The 19,842-nt window shown below is 45.1% G+C and overlaps 1 protein-coding gene across 1 annotated transcript in view; it reads left to right on the top strand.

Annotated features, from left to right (window-relative positions):
• LOC125452339 (dynein axonemal heavy chain 8-like) overlaps positions 1 to 10,112 on the top strand; it is a 1,009,221-nt gene extending 999,109 nt beyond the window's left edge. The window contains exons 107-108 of the mRNA XM_059645685.1: positions 5,031 to 5,152; positions 9,817 to 10,112. Coding sequence (XP_059501668.1) covers positions 5,031 to 5,152; positions 9,817 to 10,104 — 410 coding nt within the window. The 3' untranslated portion in view covers positions 10,105 to 10,112. The remainder of the gene's footprint in view (positions 1 to 5,030; positions 5,153 to 9,816) is intronic.
• The last annotated feature ends 9,730 nt before the right edge of the window (positions 10,113 to 19,842 follow it).

Raw genomic sequence — 19,842 nt, forward strand, 5'->3', positions numbered from 1 at the left:
ACTGGTCTCCAGGATGAACATTTCCCATCAACTACCACCCTCTGTCTTCTTTCAGCAAGCCAACTTCCGATCCAAACTGTTATATCTCCCACAATTCCATTCCTCCGCATTTTGTACAATCGCCTATTGTGGGGAACCTTATCGAACGCCTTGCTGAAATCCATATACACCACATCAACTGGTTTACTCTCATCTACCTGTTTGGTCACCTTCTCAAAGAACTCAATAAGGTTTGTGAGGCACGACCTTCCCTTCACAAAACCGTGCTGACTTATCCCTAATCAATTTATTCTTTTCTAGATGATTATAAATCCTATCCCTTATAACCTTTTCCAACACTTTACCAACAACTGAGGTAAGGTTCACTGGTCTATAACCGTTCTCAGATTGTTTGCATTTTTACATCCTTACATATAGAGGCTAGTACACTGTGCTCCAGGTTTCATCATTTCAAGTAATCCACTGTTACATCTTCCACTCTCAGAAAAGTCTTAACAATGGTTAAGGCTATTTTGAAATTACAATCCATGTAATACGACATAGAACAGCGAACAGTACAGCACATTACAGGCCCTTCGGCCCATGATGTTGGGCCGAAATTTTACCATAATCCTAAAGTAATATATCACAATATGCCACAACAGTTCTGAGGAAGGGCCACTGGACCTGAAACGTTAACTCTGATGTCTTCTTCGTAGATGCTGCCGGAACTGCTGTGCTTTTCCAGCAACTTCTGTTTTTATGCCACAATAGTTCCTGCTTTTACTTGAATACCTAAACATGCTTGTTAGTTTAAAAGAATCTCAGACGCCTCTTACCAAATTTCTACCTTGCCAAGAGCACCAGTTTTTTTTATGACATAACTATTGGACAAGAAATATTCCAGATTGAAACCTGGCTCAGCAGGCCATAAGTTTTATTTTTGCAACCTAATTACTACAGTTGTCAGTTGCTGGATATATTCACAAGATGTTACAAAGGTACTTCTAACAATAAAAATCAAAGTCAATAACACACAGGGGAAAAAAAAGCAAAGAAATGAATTCTGTCAAAGTCAAAGAGCGAATGGTCTGACACTTGAGACAGAGAAATATTATTTGATTTACTTCTTCCCCTTTTTATTCCATTCCATATTGACCTAAACCATTTGGTGTTCTCCAAAATGCATTTTTTTGAGTTTTAATTTCAGAAATAAGATACACCAGAACCTATAAAATGAAACTAAATTAATGTTTCATTTAACGAAACATCGAAAACATGGGAGAATTGCTTCACTACTTCTATCGCACAAACTTATCCAAAGTAGAAAGAAACAGGAGGAAAGGAAGGAAGTCACAATTTACGAATTTATTTTTTAAAAAATCAAAGATGCATGTATTAGTAAACATGACTTACAGTTCAGTGAACCAGTGTCCAATTGGGAATCTGCCAGTTGGTTGATCTTATAGTAATTCTTTTCCTGGGAGCTGGGATGCAGATGGATGGCAGCCAAAGGTACAGCAGAGCCTCTTGTATGTAAGGAATTTGTTCAGTGCGGTGAATGTAGTCTGAATTCTCTCCAGAAGAGATGAATGAATGATTGAGCAGGTATGTGAGTAATGTTTGATGACTAGTGCAGACACAATGTGTTGAAGAGCCTCTTTCTGTGCTTTAAATCTATGACTAATCCTTCTTCCCAGAAAAAAAATCCTTTATAGACACACATCGCTGTGCTACATCAGTCTGATTCTTCAGTCAAAAATTTCTTACAAAACTGACTGAAGGACAGAAGAGCAACAAATATTTGCAGATTCAAGTGGTTGTGAATTTGGAGGTGCTATTTACCACTCTTTGGTGAATTTCTGCAATGCATCTTGTAGATTGTATACCTTACTGCTACTGAGCATTAATTAGGAGTCTTCAGAATTCTTTGCCACAGAGAGCTGTGGGCACAGAATAATATCAAGAAACAGTTGGATACATAGCAAAGGCTATGGGTCCTGACAACATTGCAGAACATACCACACCCCTAGCCAAGCTTTTTAATACCATTACAGTATCGGTATCAGCATTGTCACTCTCGCCTCACCTCTGCAATTCAGCTGTTTCTCCAGATTTGAACTAGGCCTGTAATGAGGTCTGGAACTGAGTGGCCAAACTCGGCGTCAGTGAGCAGGTTGTGCTGAAGAGGTGCTACTTGGTAGCACTGTTAATGACAGCATTTTGTTGACAATCAATAGCAGACTGATGAGTAGGGAATTGCTGGGGCGGATTTGTCCTGCTTTTTGTATACATCACACACCTGGGCAATTTTCTACAGTTAGGTAGATGCCTGTGTTAATGGCACTACAACAGCTTAGCTATGGATACAACAAGATCTGGAGAATAAGTTTTCAGTACTATTTCCATAATGCTATCAGGGTCCAAAGCCTTTGCAGTATCGAGTGCCTCCAGCTGTTTTTTTGAAAACACGTGAAGTGAATTGAATTGTCTAAAGGCTGGCATCTCGGTAATCTGGGGACCTCCGGACAGGTCCCAAATTGGATCACCCATTCAGCACTTCTGGCTGAAGATTGTTGCAAAAGTTTAGCCTTATTTAGACTCACAGAGTTATACAGAATGGAAACAGACCAGACAGCCCAACTCATCCATGCTGACCAGGTCCTCCGCTTCTTCCTGTCCCGCAGGCCCGACCAGTCCCCCTCCACCGACACCCTCAACCGCCAAGTCAAACTCGTCCTCACCCTCAACAACTTCTTTTTCGATTCCTCCCACTTCCTTCAGATAAAGGGGGTGGCCATGGATACCCGCATGGGCCCAAGCTATGCCTGCCTCTTTGTAGGTTACGTGGAACAGTGCCTCTTACGTACCTACACTGGCCCTAAACCTCACCTCTTCCTCTGTTACATCGATGACTGTATCAGCACCGCCTCTTGCTCCCAAGAGGAGCTCGAACAGTTCATCCACTTCACTAACACCGTCCACCCCAACCCCACGTTCACCTGGGCCATCTCCAACACATCCCTCAGCTTCCTGGACCTCTCTGTCTCCATCTCAAGCAACCACCTAGAAACTGACATCCATTTAGCCCACCGACTCCCACAGCTACCTAGAATACACCTCCTCCCACCCACCTTCCTGCGAAAATTCCATCCCCTCATCCCAATTCTTTTGCCTCCTTCGCATCTGCTCCCAGGATGAGGCATTCCACTCCCATACATCTCAGATGTCCTCGTTCTTCGAGGACCGCAACTTCCCCCCAATGCCGCACCCCCCCACAATGATCGAGAACGACCTTGACCATGTCTCCCGCATTTCCCGCAACTCATCCCTCACACCCCGTCCCTGTAATAACCGCCAAAAGAGAATCCCCCTCGTCCTCACATACCACCCCACCAAGCTCCAGATACAACACATCATCCTCAGACACTTCCGCCATCTACAATCCGACCCCACCACAAAAGACATTTTTCCATCCCCACCCTTGTCTGCCTTCCGGAGAGACCACACTCTCCAGGACACACTTGTCCACTCCACACTCCCCTCCAACCCCACCACACCCGGCACTTTTCCCTGCAACCGCAGGAAGTGCTACACTTGCCCCCACACCTCCTCCCTCACCCACATCTCAGGCCCCAAGAAAACTTTCGACATCCAGCAGATGTTCACCCGCACATCCGCCAATATGGTATACTGCATCTGCTGCACCTGTTATGGCCTCCTCTTCATCAGGGAAACCAGGCAGAGGCTTGGAGACCGCTTTGCAGAACACCTCCGCTCGGGTCGCAATAAACAACTGCACCTCCCAGTCGCAAACCATTTCAACTCCCCCTCCAATTCCTTAGACAACATGCCCATCCTGGGCCTCCTGCACTGCCACAACGATACCACCCGAAGGTTGCAGAAACAGCAACTCATATTCGGCTTGGGAACCCTGCAGCCCAATGTTATCAATGTGGATTTCACAAGCTTCAAAATCTCCCCTCCCTCCAGTGCATCCCAAAACCAGCCCAGCTTGTCCCCACCTCCCTAACCTGTTCTTCCTCTCACCTATCCACTCCTCCCACCTCAAGCCGCACCCCCATTTCCTACCTGCTAACCTCATTCCGCCCCCTTGACTGGACCGTCCTCCCCTGACTGACCTATCCCCACCCCCCACCTCCCCACCTACATTCACCTCTACAGGCTCCATCCCTGCCCCTTTAACTTGTTTGTTTCCTCTCTACCTATCTTCTCCTCTATCCATCTTCGATCCGCCTCCCCTTCTCTTTCTATTTATTTCAGAACCCTCTCCCCTTCCCCCATTTCTGATGAAGGGTCTAGGCCCAAAACATCAGCTTTTGTGCTCCTAAGATGCTACTTGGCCTGCTGTGTTCATCCAGCTCCACACTTTTTTATCTCTGACCAGGTTTATCTTTTGCACTGATGTGTTAGTATCTCCCATTATTGAGGATGGGGATATTATGGAACCTCCATCTCCAGTAAGTTGTTTAATTGTCCACAATAATTCACAACTAGATTCACAACTACTGAGCTTGGATCTGATCTCTTGGTTGTGGGATCACTTAGCTCTGTCTATTGCTTGCTGCTTATGCTGTTTGGCATGCAAGTAGTCCTGTTTTGTGTCTTCAAGGTAGAGGCAGAGGTGGATAGATTCTGGTTAGAAAGAAAATAAAAGACTATTGGGAATGGTTGGGAGCATGGAATTTGGAACACACCAATCAGCAACGATTTTGATGGGCCAAATAGCATACTTCTACTCATGATTTAAAATTACATGTTGGGATGTCAGGAGAAATGTATTGGACATACGTACATGCAAAATGTATTAATGGATGTGTTTATGGAGTCAAATGAAGACAGCTGGCAGGAACTCGAGAACTTAAAAAGTGCAAACACCATTTGTGCTGAATCGCTTCTATCTATTTACTATAAATATTTTGCAATTCTTTGCTACTGGGTCAAATACAATTCAATTCTAATTTACCAAGTGGACTTATATCTTTTTTGCATAAAAATAAAATAAAATAAATTGTCAATTTTGTACACAGGATTCTTAACTGCTATGAGACAGGAGGTCACACGTGCACATAAAGGCTGGGCGCTGGACAGTGTCACTCTACACAACGAAGTAACAAAACTAATGAAAGACGAGATCAAATTACCACCCCCGGTTAGTATAAATGAATAATATCAATAGAAATAGACCAGAAATAGGCTGTTCAGCCCCTTGAATCATGATGCACTGTTCAATAGGGTCACGGTTAAGCTAATTCAGCATTTATCATCCACTTTCCAGCATTCCCCATAATGCATGATTCCCCAACTGAATCTATCCATCTTAGCCTCAACTGCACACATGAACTCTGCCACCAAAGCTCATTGTTAAACAGAGTTCAAAAGACTCTCAACTACACAGAAGAAATTCCCCCTGATCTCTGTAATAAATTGGCATCCATTTATTCTGAAACTATGCTGTCTGGTCCTAAACTTCATGTAGGATACATCTTCTCAGTATTTATCCTGTCAAGCCCTTTAACTATCATATATGTTTCAATGAGATCACCTCTCATTCTTTGAACTTTCAGTGAGTAGAGTCCCAATTTGTTCAGCCATCGCTCATAAAACAATCCATCCATATCAGATATCATGCTGCTGAGCCGTCTATGAACTGCCTCCAACAAAATGATATATTTCCTTAAACAAGCGAACAAAACTGCTCACAGTACTCCAGATGTGGTCTCGCCAGCACCTTGTACATCTGCAGTTTGACTTCCCTACTCTTAGACTCCAAACCCCTTGAAATAAGGGCCAACATTCCATTAACCTTCCAGGTTATTTGCTGCCCCTGTGTGCTAGTTTTCTGTGTTTGTTGTAGCTTTCTACAGTTTTTCTGTCTTTAAATAATACTCTGTTCTTTTCTTCTCCCTTCTAAATTAAACAACTTCACATTTTCCCATGTCAAACTCCATTTGCAACTTTTTGTCCACTTACTTAACTTATCCATATCTTCCTGTAAACTGTTTGTATCCAACTGACAACTTGACTTTCCACCTATTTTTGTGTTGTCTACAAACTTGGCCACAGAACATTTGCTTCCTTCCTCCAGGTCATTAACATATATTGTAAACAGTTACAGTCCCAGCACTGATCTCTGCAGAAGTCCACCGGTTATGGGTCACCAATCTGAAAATGAATGCCTAGCCCCAGTGTTTCCTGCCTATTAGTCTATCCTCTATCCATGTCAATATACTATTTCTAACAATGTGAGTTGTTATTGTATGATTTAACCTTTTGTGAAGTACCTTGTCGAAACCCTTCCAGAAATTCAAATAAAACTCATCTAGCTGTTCCCTCTGTACCGTGGTTGAGACTGCCTTGAAAAACTCAAACAAATTAGCCAGATGTGATTTCCCTTTTCATGAAGCAATGCTGGCTCTGCTTTATAGATTATGATTTTCCAAATATTCTACTGACACTTCCTTAATAATTATTTATAATACCTTTCCAGCCCACAGTTACCCACTTTTTGCCTCCCTCCTTTATGAATCGAGATCTAACATTGGCAGTTTTCCAATCCTCTAGAATTCTCCAGAATCTAATGCATCTAAAAATTACAAGCAATGCATCCACGATCTCTGTAGCGACCCCTTTTAGACTTTAGGATGTAAGCAATTAGGGCCAGAGGTCTTATCTGCCTTTAGCCCAAACAGGAACAAAAACAAACTTGCTGGAAAAGCTCAGCATGTCTGGCAGCATCTGGGAAGGAAGAAACAGAGTTAATGGTTCAGGTCCGGTGACTCTTCCTCAGAACTGGGTCATCAGTTCTCAGAACTGAGGAAGGGTCACTAGACTCAAAATGTTAACTTTGTTTTCTCCTTCATAGATGCTGCTTGACCTGCTGAGATTTTTCAGCAACTTTGTTTTGTTCCCGATTTACAGCATCTGCAGTTCTTTCAGTATTAAGTTAGCCCAAACAACTTGTCTGATACTAGAGATAATGGGGACTGCTGATGCTGGAGAATACAAGATAACAAAAGTGTGAAGCTGGATGAACACAGCAGGCCAAGCAGCATCTCAGCAGCACAAAAGCTGACGTTTCAGGCCTAGACCCTTCATCAGAGCCTCTGACGAAGCGTCTAGGCCCGAAACGTCAGCTTTTGTGCTCCTGAGATGCTGCTTGGCCTGCTGTGTTCATCCAGCTTCACACTTTTGTTATCTTGTCTGATACTACTTCTCTCCTGACAGTGATTGTACTTGATTCCTTCTCCATATTAATTAAAATTAATGGGATGTTCAAAGTATCTTCCACCATAAAGACTGATTCAAATTATATCCTTACTCTTCTGACATTTCCTGGTTTCCCATAACCACCTCCTCAGACTCATTTTCTAAGCAGACTGTTCTCACTTTGACCTAGCTCTTCTGTTTTACGTATTTAACAAAATTTTTGCGCTCTATTTTTATGTTCCTCACTAGTTTGCTCTTGTAGTTTATTTTCTGTCTCTTTATTATCTTTTTAGACTTCCTTTGCTGGATTTTGAATTGATCCCAGTCTTCGGGCTATAATTGACATTTGCTTGATAATATGCTTTATCTTTCAACCTTATAATTTCTTTACCTTCCTTGGTTAGCCATGGTTGGTTTAAACCTCCCTTTCTTTTCTAAAGACTGGCATTTATGTTTGCGGAGAGTTATCCTGCAATGCCTGCCACTGCTTGCTTACTGTCGGGACGTTGGATGCCTTCAAGGCAGAGATCGACAAATTCTTGATCTCAGAAGGAATCAAGGGCTACGGGGAGAGTGCAGGGAAGTAGAGTTGAAATGCCCATCAGCCATTATTTAAATGGCGGAGTGGACTTGATGGGCTGAATGGCCTTTATTCCACTCCTATGTCTTATGGTCTTATGGTCTTTTCTGCTGATCTATCTGTCCAGTTCGCTTAAGCCAACTCTGTCCTTATTTAATTGTAATTCCCTTTATTTAATTTAAACACATTTATGACCCAAGTGTTATGCTGTTAAACTCACTATTAAATTCTATCATGTTACTTCCTTTGGGGATCTTTTATTCCAAAGTCATTTATTAAACCTACCTCATTATCCATTACCAGATCCAAGGTATCTTGCTCCTTGGTTGGCTCCAATACTCAACGTGTAGACCAATGAAGGCCGGGATGCTGAAGGCCTTCTTCACCACCCTGCCTACCTGTGACGCCGCTTTCAACAAATATATACTTGTACTCCTAGGCTCCTCTGTTCCTCACCACTCCTCAGGGCCTTTCCATTTACTATGTCCTCCCTTGGTTTGACTTTCCAAAGTGCAACACCTCACGCTTATCTGTATTGAACTGCATTTGCTAATCCTCAGCTCACTTCCCCAGCTGATTAAGATCTCTCGGTAATTTGTGATAACCTTCTTCACTATCAACGATACCTCCTAATTTTGTATCATCTGCAAACTTACTAAGCACGCCTTGTACATTCACATCCAGATTATTTATGTAAATAACAAATAACAAAGTTCCCAACACTAACCCCTGTGGCACACCACTAGTCATAGGCCTCCTTCAACCATAACTCTCTCACCTTCCTACCATTGAACCAATTTTGAATCCAATTAGCTAACTCTTCCTGGATCCCATGCAACCTAACTTTCATGACTAACCTGCCATGCAGGACCTTGTCAAAGGCCTTACTAAAGTCCATACAGACAACATCCACTGCCCTAAAAGATTTGTCAATTTCCTGTGCAAAAATCCATGCTGACTATCCAAATGTTGGTTGATCCTGTCTCTAAGTATCCTCTCCAATAACTTGCCTACCACTGATGTTAGGATCACTGGCCCATAGTTCCCCGGCTTTCTTTGCTACGTTTCTTAAACAATGGAACAAAGTAGCCACCCTCCAGTCTTCTGGAATTTCACCAGAGGCTAAAGATGAAGAAAAAATCTCTGCAATTTCTTCCTTAGCCTCCCACAATGTCTGAGGATGGACTCGATCAGGCCCAGGGGATTTATCCACCTTAATGCAATCTAAGGCTGCAAATACCTCCTCTCTGTTGTGGCTATAATGTCCCAGTTCCTAGAGCCAATCCATGCTCTGAGCTCATCTGCCTTACCAGTCAGGCCCTCTGTGTTGAAATAAATGCACTTTAAACCAGAAGTCTTTTCCCACTTTACTGTGCCCCAGCTATCATTATTATGTTGGTTGAAAGCATATTGATGAAACAGCTGAAGTTGTGGGCAGAGAACACATGAGGAGTACCTACAGAGATGTCCTAGAACTGAAATGATTGATTTTTAACAACCACACTATCTTCCTTCAGCCAGCAGAAAAGATTTCCCTCTATTTCCCATTGACTGTACTTCTGCCAGGGTTCCTTGTTGGATAGTACTGAATAGATTTTTACAACAATCCAATAACTTCCTGGTTAGTAACACTGAGGATTATTAAATACTTCTATTAATTAGTCTAATTTATAGTTTACCTGCTGTCATTGTTCTCGCACATTAGCCTCTGGAATAATACTAAATAACACTAGCATGCTGTTATTACTGCGCTCCAGGCAAGAAGAGAGTCACATGGCATAATTAAGATTGTAATAAACTATTGAATAATTTTTGTGAAAACATGCATAAATGTGAGAAAAATGCAAGATGATCTGTTCAGAACGAGAGATGAAATGTTTGTTTTGTATTACTGCAGCAAGGACATAATTGGACAACATATCACAACAAAATTGGGCAAATTGCCTTCCTCTGATCTTTAAACATTAATGCTTTTATCTTTTTCCTACATTTTGTTAACATTCAGTCTCTGTCTGCTTGCCTGGCAGGAGGGTGTGTACATTTATGGCCTTTACCTGGACGGAGCAGGTTGGGACCGGAGAAATATCCGACTCACTGAATCAACTGCTAAGGTCCTCTTTACAATGCTGCCCGTTATTTATATATTTGCCATCAATTCCACTGCATCCAAGGATCCAAAACTGTACATCTGTCCAGTTTACAAGAAACCACAACGTACAGACCTGACATTCATTACTGCCCTCTGTCTGAAAACAGTCCAGCCACCTGACCACTGGATCCTGAGAGGGGCAGCTCTGCTCTGTGATATCAAGTAGAACAGCAGATGCTCAGTTGGCCCAGAAAGTGTCTTTGAACCCAAGATGTTTTAACAGTAATGTGTCTGAATTTAAATATCAAGGCACAAATCTAATCTACATCTACTTGTCAGAAGAAGAAAAAATGTTCATCAACATAGAAGCAATCCATTTTTTCATTATTCAATACATTAATTGATGCTTGAGATGGTATTGTTTACTCTCTTATTTGTCAACTCCACATTTAATTATTTTGCTAACTGTAAGTGTCTCAACAAAATAAACATTGGCAAGGCCTTCAGGGTGAATACACCTGGTCTTCACTGAAATAATGACATGAGCCAGCTCTGAATTACACTCAGTGCCACATGCTAGTAACAGTAGAAACAGCGTGATATATCAGAAGAATATGTGGCTGAGAAATGGTGCAACAGTGAGGGTTTCAGATTCCTGGGCATTGGGACCAGTTTTTGGGTGGTAGGACCATTTCAAACTAGGCAGCTTACACATAGTCTCAGAGATCGTAGGAACTGCGGATGCTGGAGAATCTGAGATAACAAGGTATAGAGCTGGATGAACACAGCAGGCCAAGCAGCATCAGAGGAGCAGGAAGGCTGACGTTTCGGGCCTAGACCTTTCTTGGAGGGATGGTATTATTATTTATATAGTATTTATATAGTACCTGCATGGGTCCCAGTTATGCCTGTCTCTTCATGAGTTATGTGGAATATTCCTATTCCAGCCCCCACCCATAACTCCTTCTCCGATATATCAATGATATCATTGGTGTTGCTTCCCTCTCTGTTCTGTTATTGGAAAACTTCATCAATTTTGCTTCTAATTTCCATCCTGCCCTCAGCCCAACCTGGTCTATCTCTGACTCGGCCCTTTGTTTCCTTGACATCTCTGTTTTCACTTCTGGGGATAGACTGGCCACCAATATCCATTGTTAACACACTGACTCCCACAGCTACCTGGACTATGTATCCTCACACCCTGCCGTCTTTAAAGTCTCCATCCCATTCTCTCAGTTCCTCTGTCTCCATCACATATGTTCCAATGAGGCCAACTTCGACAAGGAGCCTCCAATATGTCCACCTTCTTCCTCAACTGAGGATTCCCCAGCACCGTGGTTGACGGGGCCCTCAACTAGGTCCGACCCATCTCCTGCGCTTCCGCCCTCAACCCTTCTCTTCCCTCCCGCATCAGCGATAAGATTACCCATGCCCTTACCTACCATTCCACCAGCATCCACATCCAGAAGAACATCAGACGCCATTTCCATCACCTCCAGCAAGATGCCACTACCAGACACATATTCCCCTCCCATCCCTTGTCCGCCTTCCACATGGACCATTCCCTCCTGGACACCCTGGTCCACACTTTCTTCAACCACAATACTTCCCCACAGCCCTATGGTACCTTTCCCTGTAACTGGCGAAGGTGCAAGATAATAAAATGTGAGGCTGGATGAACACAGCAGGCCAAGCAGCATCTCAGGAGCACAAAAGCTGATGTTTCGGGCCTAGACCCTTCATCAGAGAGGGGGATGGGGAGAGGGAACTGGAATAAATAGGGAGAGAGGGGGAGGTGGACCGAAGATGGAGAGTAAAGAAGATAGGTGGAGAGAGTATAGGTGGGGAGGTAGGGAGGGGATAGGTCAGTCCAGGGAAGACGGACAGGTCAAGGAGGTGGGATGAGGTTAGTAGGTAGCTGGGGGTGCGGCTTGGGGTGGGAGGAAGGGATGGGTGAGAGGAAGAACCGGTTAGGGAGGCAGAGACAGGTTGGACTGGTTTTGGGATGCAGTGGGTGGGGGGGAAGAGCTGGGCTGGTTGTGTGGTGCAGTGGGGGGAGGGGACGAACTGGGCTGGTTTAGGGATGCAGTAGGAGAAGGGGAGATTTTGAAACTGGTGAAGTTCACATTGATACCATATGGCTGCAGGGTTCCCAGGCGGAATATGAGTTGCTGTTCCTGCAACCTTCGGGTGGCATCATTGTGGCACTGCAGGAGGCCCATGATGGACATGTCATCTAAAGAATGGGAGGGGGAATTAAAATGGTTTGCGACTGGGAGGTGCAGTTGTTTGTTGCGGACTGAGCGGAGGTGTTCTGCAAAGCGGCCCCCAAGCCTCCGCTTGGTTTCCCCAATGTAGAGGAAGCCGCACCGGGTACAGTGGATGCAGTATACCACATTGGCAGATGTGCAGGTGAACCTCTGCTTAATGTGGAATGTCATCTTGGGGCCTGGGATGGGGGTGAGGGAGGAGGTGTGGGGACAAGTGTAGCATTTCCTGCGGTTGCAGGGGAAGGTGCCGGGTGTGGTGGGGTTGGAGGGCAGTGTGGAGCGAACAAGGGAGTCACGGAGAGAGTGGTCTCTCCGGAAAGCTGACAGGGGAGGGGATGGAAAAATGTCTTGGGTGGTGGGGTCGGATTGTAAATGGCGGAAGTGTCGGAGGATAATACGTTGTATCCGGAGGTTGGTAGGGTGGTGTGTGAGAACGAGGGGGATCCTCTTGGGGCGGTTGTGGCGGGGGCGGGGTGTGAGGGATGTGTTGCGGGAAATATGGGAGACGCGGTCAAGGGCGTTCTCGATCACTGTGGGGGGAAAGTTGCGGTCCTTGAAGAACTTGGACATCTGGGATGTGCGGGAGTGGAATGTCTTATCGTGGGAGCAGATGCGGCGGAGGCGGAGGAATTGGGAATAGGGGATGGAATTTTTGCAGGAGGGTGGGTGGGAGGAGGTGTATTCCAGGTAGCTGTGGGAGTCGGTGGGCTTGAAATGGACATCAGTTACAAGCTGGTTGCCTGAGATGGAGACTGAGAGGTCCAGGAAGGTGAGGGATGTGCTGGAGATGGCCCAGGTGAACTGAAGGTTGGGGTGGAAGGTGTTGGTGAAGCGGATGAACTGTTCGAGCTCCTCTGGGGAGCAAGAGGCGGCGCTGATACAGTCATCAATGTACCGGAGGAAGAGGTGGGGTTTGGGGCCTGTGTAGGTGCGGAAGAGGGACTGTTCCACGTAACCTACAAAGAGGCAGGCATAGCTGGGGCCCATGCGGGTGCCCATGGCCACCCCCTTAGTCTGTAGGAAGTGGGAGGAGTCAAAAGAGAAGTTGTTGAGTGTGAGGACGAGTTCAGCTAGGCGGATGAGAGTGTCGGTGGAGGGGGACTGGTCGGGCCTGCGGGACAGGAAGAAGCGGAGGGCCTTGAGGCCATCTCCATGCGGAATGCAGGTGTACAGGGACTGGACGTCCATGGTGAATATGAGGTGTTGGGGGCCAGGGAATTGGAAGTCCTGGAGGAGGTGGAGGGCGTGGGTGGTGTCACGGACGTAGGTGGGGAGTTCCTGGACCAAAGGGGAGAAAATGGAGTCCAGATAGGTGGAGATGAGTTCGGTGGGGCAGGAGCAGGCTGAGACGATGGGTCGACCAGGGCAGGCAGGTTTGTGGATTTTGGGAAGGAGATAGAAACGGGCCGTGCGGGGTTGGGGAACAATGAGGTTGGAGGCTGTGGGTGGGAGGTCCCCTGTGGTGATGAGGTCGTGAATGGTGTTGGAGATGATGGTTTGGTGCTCAGGTGTGGGGTCATGATCGAGGAGGCGGTAGGAGGTGGTGTCGGAGAGTTGGCGTCTGGCCTCGGCGATGTAGAGGTCAGTGCGCCATACTACCACTACGTCACCCTTGTCTGCGGGTTTGATGGTGAGGTTGGGGTTGGAGCGGAGGGAGCGGACGGCTGCCTGTTCTGCGGGGGAGAGATTGGAGTGGGTGAGAGGGGTGGAGAGGTTGAGGCGGTTAATGTCTCGACGGCAGTTGGAGATGAAGAGGTCGAGGGAGGGTAGGAGGCCTGGGGGTGGTGTCCAGGAGGAGGACTTGTGTTGGAAGCGGGTGAAGGGGTCAGTGGAAGGAGGGTTGGGTTCCCGGTTAAAGAAGTAGGCATGGAGGCGAAGACGGCGGAAAAACTGCTCTATGTCCAACCGTGACTGGTATTCGTTGATGTGTGGTTGTAGGGGGACAAAGGTGAGCCCCTTGCTAAGGACTGACCGTTCGTCCTCAGTCAGTGGGAGGTCTGGGGGGATGGTGAAGATGCTGCAGGGCTCAGTGTGGCTGTCTCCTCTGGGGTTGCTGGCTGTGGAGGTTGTGGGCGGAGCGATGAGGTCGTCGGCCGTGGGCGGGGTTCCGCCGGCCGTGGGCGGGGTTCCGCCGGCGTCGACCGTGGGCGGGGTTCCGTTGGCGTCGACCGTGGGCGGGGTTGCGTCGGCGGTTGGAGGATCGGGGTGGGCGGCAGCAGCTGAGGTTAGGGTGGTGTGTGGGGTGTTGTACCTGGACGTGGAGGTGGTGACTGCAGCAGCGGTTCCGGAAGTTCTGTGGCCGGCGGAGGCGGATGTGACGTCATCGGTGGGGTCTCCGGCCGTGTCCTCATGGTCAATGGCGGCGGGTGCATGGTGGGGGAGGGGCAGGGACAGAGTCGGGATTTGGGAGGCGCAGGAATCCTCTAGTGGGCCCCTCCCTCCCCAGTATCCAAGGGCCCAAACATACCTTCCAGGTGAAGTAACACTTCACCTGCACTTCCCAGAATCTAGTTGACTGTATTCGCTGCTCACAATGGGGTCTCCTCTATGTTGGAGAAATGAAGAATAGACTGGATGACTACTTGCAAAAAAGACCCTGAGCTACTTGTTGTATCAGAGATAATGGAAACTGCAGATGCTGGAGAATCTAAGATAAAAAAGTGTGGAGCTGGATGAACACAGCAAGCCAAGCAGCATCTTAGGGACCCTGCAGCCATCCAGACTCAATATCAAGTTCAATAATTTCAGGGTCTGAACGCTTGCATGTCCTAGTCCCCTACCCTACATACTTCAAGTCTTGTTATCACAAAGCCTGTCATTACACACTGCCTGTTGTGAGTTACTAACAGTCCCCATTTACAACTACTTACCCTCCTAGCAAGATCATTATCAACTCCTTTGTCTATCCGGCTGCTCTTCTCTCTCTTCTCTCTGTTTGGGTTCTATCTTATTGTTTACTCCCACCCATCCCCCCTATTTTCTGCAGTGAACCAAAGTTTTCCCAGCTATCATCAGTTCTGAGGAAGCGTTACCGGACCCAAAATGTTAAGGCTGATTTTCCCTTCACAGCTGCCACCAGACCTGCTGAGCTTTTCCAGCTGCTTCTGTTTTTGTAACATATTTCCTGCTTGCTAATCAGTCTCCAATTTTACCCACTCTACCATGACTTCTTGCTTTCTGCAATAATCTTTGACATGGCAGCTTCTCAAATACTTTTTGGAGATCCAGGTACAATACAGCCACTGATCAGCTTTAACCACAACATGTGTTACTTCCGCAGAGAATTTGATCAAATTGATTGGATTTGATTTCCCTTTCACAGAATCATGTTGACACCATCTGATTAATTTGAGCTTGTAGCTTCTATAAGTGTCCTGCGATTTCATTTTTAATAATAGTTTCTAATATTTTTCCTATGATGAAACTTAAGTCAATTGGCTGATGGTTTTCTGTTTTCTGTATCTCTTATTTTGTAAATGAAGGAGTTAAATTTTACTATGTTCCAATCTAAGTGCACCTTGCCCGAACCTAACTAATTTTGGTAAATTAAAGCATGAATTATCTTCAGGTTTATTTACTCATTGGACATGGAATCAATGGCAGAGCCAGCATTTATTTTCACTTCCTGGTGTAATGATTGCAATGAGGTCAACCAGGTGGACTTCATAGAATATGAGGTCCCTGATTGGGGCAGTTAATCTGGTCCATTCAAGGAGGACTGGTTGACAGATAAGAACAGGAATGTTAGACATCCTGTTCACTCTGAGAAAGCTGGATCAGTGTCATGGATTTTCCACGTATAAATAAAGGATGACTTGGTGATGGGATGCCAGTTCTGTGGAGTTATTTCAGTGGTGACAAGAGCAAAGCATATGCCTAAAGAAATTCAAGTTATCTTTGAGTTGGGGTAAGCATTTCTGACATAATGCTATTATTTGGGAAGCTTAACTCTTTTAATCCTGCCATTGAAGACTAGGCCCAGTATGTGGAAAGTGTATTTCTGAATAAGGGTCCTGATCCAAAACGTCAACTTTCCTGCTCCTCCGATGCTGCCTGGCCTGATATATTCTTCCAGCTCAACACTGTGTTATTTCTGACTCCAGCATCAGCAATTCTTACTATCAGAAAAAGTGTGTTATTTCTTCCAGCAAATGACATTGGGGCAGATGAAAAAGAATGAATAATTCTTCTGACAGCTTGTGGACCCACAGCATTTTTGGTTATTAAGAGTCAAACTTTGCTTAAGGCACCAGATACAAAATCCCTTCATGTTGACAGACATAACTAAGGAACATTACAATCCCAAGCTTCTTTAAGTTCTGAGACACTATTAGTTTTACTCTGCAATTTGAGAACCAGGGAATCAGTATCAGAATTTTTGCAATTAATACCAATAAAGGTTTGTACCAATATACGAGACTGATATTTGGGTTGCTATTTGTTTAGATGACATGTGAACGATAGGCAAGACCAATAAGGAGCAGTTAGGGAAGTTGGATATAGTCATTAGACATAGTCATTAGACATTACTCCCACATGGACATTGACCTTAGAAGGGAAAAATGTATGTTCCAGGTATTTCAAATGACACATTTGATTCAACAAGACCAGGTTGCACCCATTGGAAGATACAAGGAGGGTGATCCAAGGTGCCCCAGCTCCTATGTTGTAGGTCTTTCCTTGGGCTGGTGAATGATTACAGAAAGCTCATACGTAACCTAGCCTCCATCTTGTCACCTTGCATCAACTCTTTTTTTTAAAAAAAAAGGACCAACCTTGGAAATGATCACAAAGCTTTCAGGGGAGTGAAGAAACTATCTTTTATCTAACATGTTGGCAAAATATGATCTCCAGTGACATCTGTTATTGATATGCAATGCCCTCCCATATGGCATCAGGGTAGTAGTAGCTTATAGGTGGATCAATAGAGAGGAACACCCAATAGTGTATGCTTCCAGGACTAGAGCTAATGCAGAGCGTACATATGCCCAGATAGAGAAGGAAGCCATGGCAGTTTTATTTAGAACCAGGAAACTCCTCCTATACCTTTATGGACATCAATTCATGATAATAAAGGACCACAAATCCCTGCTAGGTCTAATTAAAGAGGACAAGGCACTGTCACCGTAGCGTTAGGTCAAATTCAGCAGTAGATTCTAATAAGTGCATATAATTATAAATTGGCACACAGTCTGGGAGCCAAGTAGTGAATGCCAATGCATTGAGCCACTGTCCACTGGTAGATGCACCGCTGTTGGCACCACCAGTGGAAGAGTCAATAATGGTTTTAAATTTGCTGGTCACACTTCCAGTCACAGCTAACAACATCAAACTTCAGACACAGAAAAATTTGGTCCTGGCAAAACTGAAACAGCTGGTGGTCATGGAGAAAACCAAACGGCCATTACAACAAGAACTGAAACCTTTTTCAACCCTGACAGACCATGTCACAGTCGAGGATTGTATATTATTATGGGAAGCAAGACAGATTGTCCCAAGCAAAGGCTTCTGCCAGATACTGGCTGAACTGCACCAGGCTCATCTAGGGGTTTCCAAAATGAAGCTGTTGGTGAGAATTTGGCCAGGATTGGATGCAAACATGGCAGCATTGGTAGGTCAGTGTCCAGAGAACAAACAGGACAAAAATTACTGTCAAAAGCTCCGCCACATTCGTGGGAATGGCCAGGAAAACCCTGGACTCAATCATGTGCCAACTTTTCAGGTCCTTTCATGAACTCAATTTTCTTCGTCATTGTGGATATGCAGTCAAAGTGGTTGGACGTACATAGAGTTCATTTGTAAAACATGAGAAGGATGATAGAAAACTGTGTGCACCTGTTGCAATATATGGACTCCCAGAAATTTTGGTCACAGAAAACAGGCCATGTTTACTAGCAGGGAGTTTGAGTATTTCCTGAAGTCGAATGGCATTCATCATAGAAAGAGAGCTCCATAGTTTCTATCATCTAATGGTCTGGCAGCAACAGCAGTTTCAACTTTGAAGACAGGCTTAAGACATAGCCTACAGCTTCACTAGATAACAAACTGTCCCAGTTCCTATTTAATCATAGGACCACTCTTCACGCAACTACAGGGATAGCTACAGCAGGGTTGTTAATGGGGAGAGGACATCTCACCAGTTCAATCTGATCTTCTGGGACCCAAAAGGAGAAGGGTGAAACATCAGGAATGCCAATGCTGCACAAAAGGTTCTACTAAGTAAGGAGGACAGTTTACTTCAGGGGACAAAGTTTGGTCTAGGAACCAGGAGAATGGCCATGCATCAATAAGAGACATGGTCAATGGAAGGCCAAGTCCTGTAATGTATAAAGTTCAGGTAGGTACAACGGTCCTGAACAAGCACATGGATGATATGAAAGCTGCAGACTTGCAAATGGTGTGGGCACAAAGCATGCTTAGCTCTTTGACTGCCTTTCCAATTGCTCTGGGACCTGTGGGTTCTCCCTCTCCAATAAACGTTGAAGATACCTTGACACCTTTACTGCCTGAAGAGGAGAATAAATTTCTTCTGAGATGCTATGCGCATAAGAGATGAGCTACTATGTGTTACATGCTGCCCATATCACAGGCAAAGGTTAGAGGAATCAGAGCTGGTGCTAAAACTCTCCAGGAGAATCTATTTTAAAAAAAGAACTGGACTATGCCCTTGGGCTCAAAGCGCAGGGATGCAGTGATTGTAATGAGGTCAGTCAGATGGGCCAGACATAATGAGTTCCCTGATTGGACCAGATTTTTTTGTATGTTTGGTGCTGGCCTGCCCTCCTGCTCTCTTCTTTCAACCAGAGTTGATCTCCTGTCTTGATGTCAATAGTAGCATGGAAGTTATACTGGGCCATGAGTTTTCAGATTGTTTTGGAGTATGATCCTATTGTTGCTGATGCCCGACAGCACCTCATGATGCTTAATCCTGAGTTGCTAGATCTGTTTGAAGTTTATCCCGTTAGCGCAGTGAAGGTGCCAGAAAACATATTTCAAGATAGGAATTATCATTGTGAAAGCAGTACGCCATCTCCGTAAGGACTGTGTAATGGTCACTCTTACTGATACGGACATGGACAGATACATCTGTGGCAGGCAGATTGGTGAGGATGAGGCCAATTATGTCTTTTCTCTCTTGAGCAGTGGCAGGCACCAGCAGCAAGTCCCTGGAGCAACAAGCCCCAGTTCAGTGCATGGGCTGTGTGACCGGAACAGCGCAGGAAAGCCGCACCAGAGCAACACACAGTTCAAGTCCTGGGTGGAGACTGGCATGGGGAAGTCAGTCCTGGCACTTACCTTGGAGTAACTGAGTGCTGGTATGGAGCAGACTGGGGCTTGAAGCAGAGCAGAGATAGCTATTGGACTTGGGTCTGATGTAGGTCGTCAGACCATGCGCAGAGACCTTGCACTGAACCACTACAGTATAATGTATGTTTGAAATTTCCTACCTTACTGCAATTTCAACCCTTTAATTATGTCCTATTTTTAAGTTATTTTTCAACTCTGTAAGTAATGCAACTACTTTTATTCTTCCTCCATATCCAAGAATTGTATCTCGGTACTTGTACTTAAGGTGTCACTATCAGGAAGCATATATTGTAAAAGCTTTTCACTGTACTCCCACAATGGAGTACACGTAACATTAAAAGGATATTCTACTTCATGGTTTCACTTCTTTTTCTCATTTCTCACGA

Source organism: Stegostoma tigrinum, chromosome 4, assembly GCF_030684315.1.
Source record: "Stegostoma tigrinum isolate sSteTig4 chromosome 4, sSteTig4.hap1, whole genome shotgun sequence".
Lineage (NCBI taxonomy): Eukaryota > Metazoa > Chordata > Chondrichthyes > Orectolobiformes > Stegostomatidae > Stegostoma > Stegostoma tigrinum.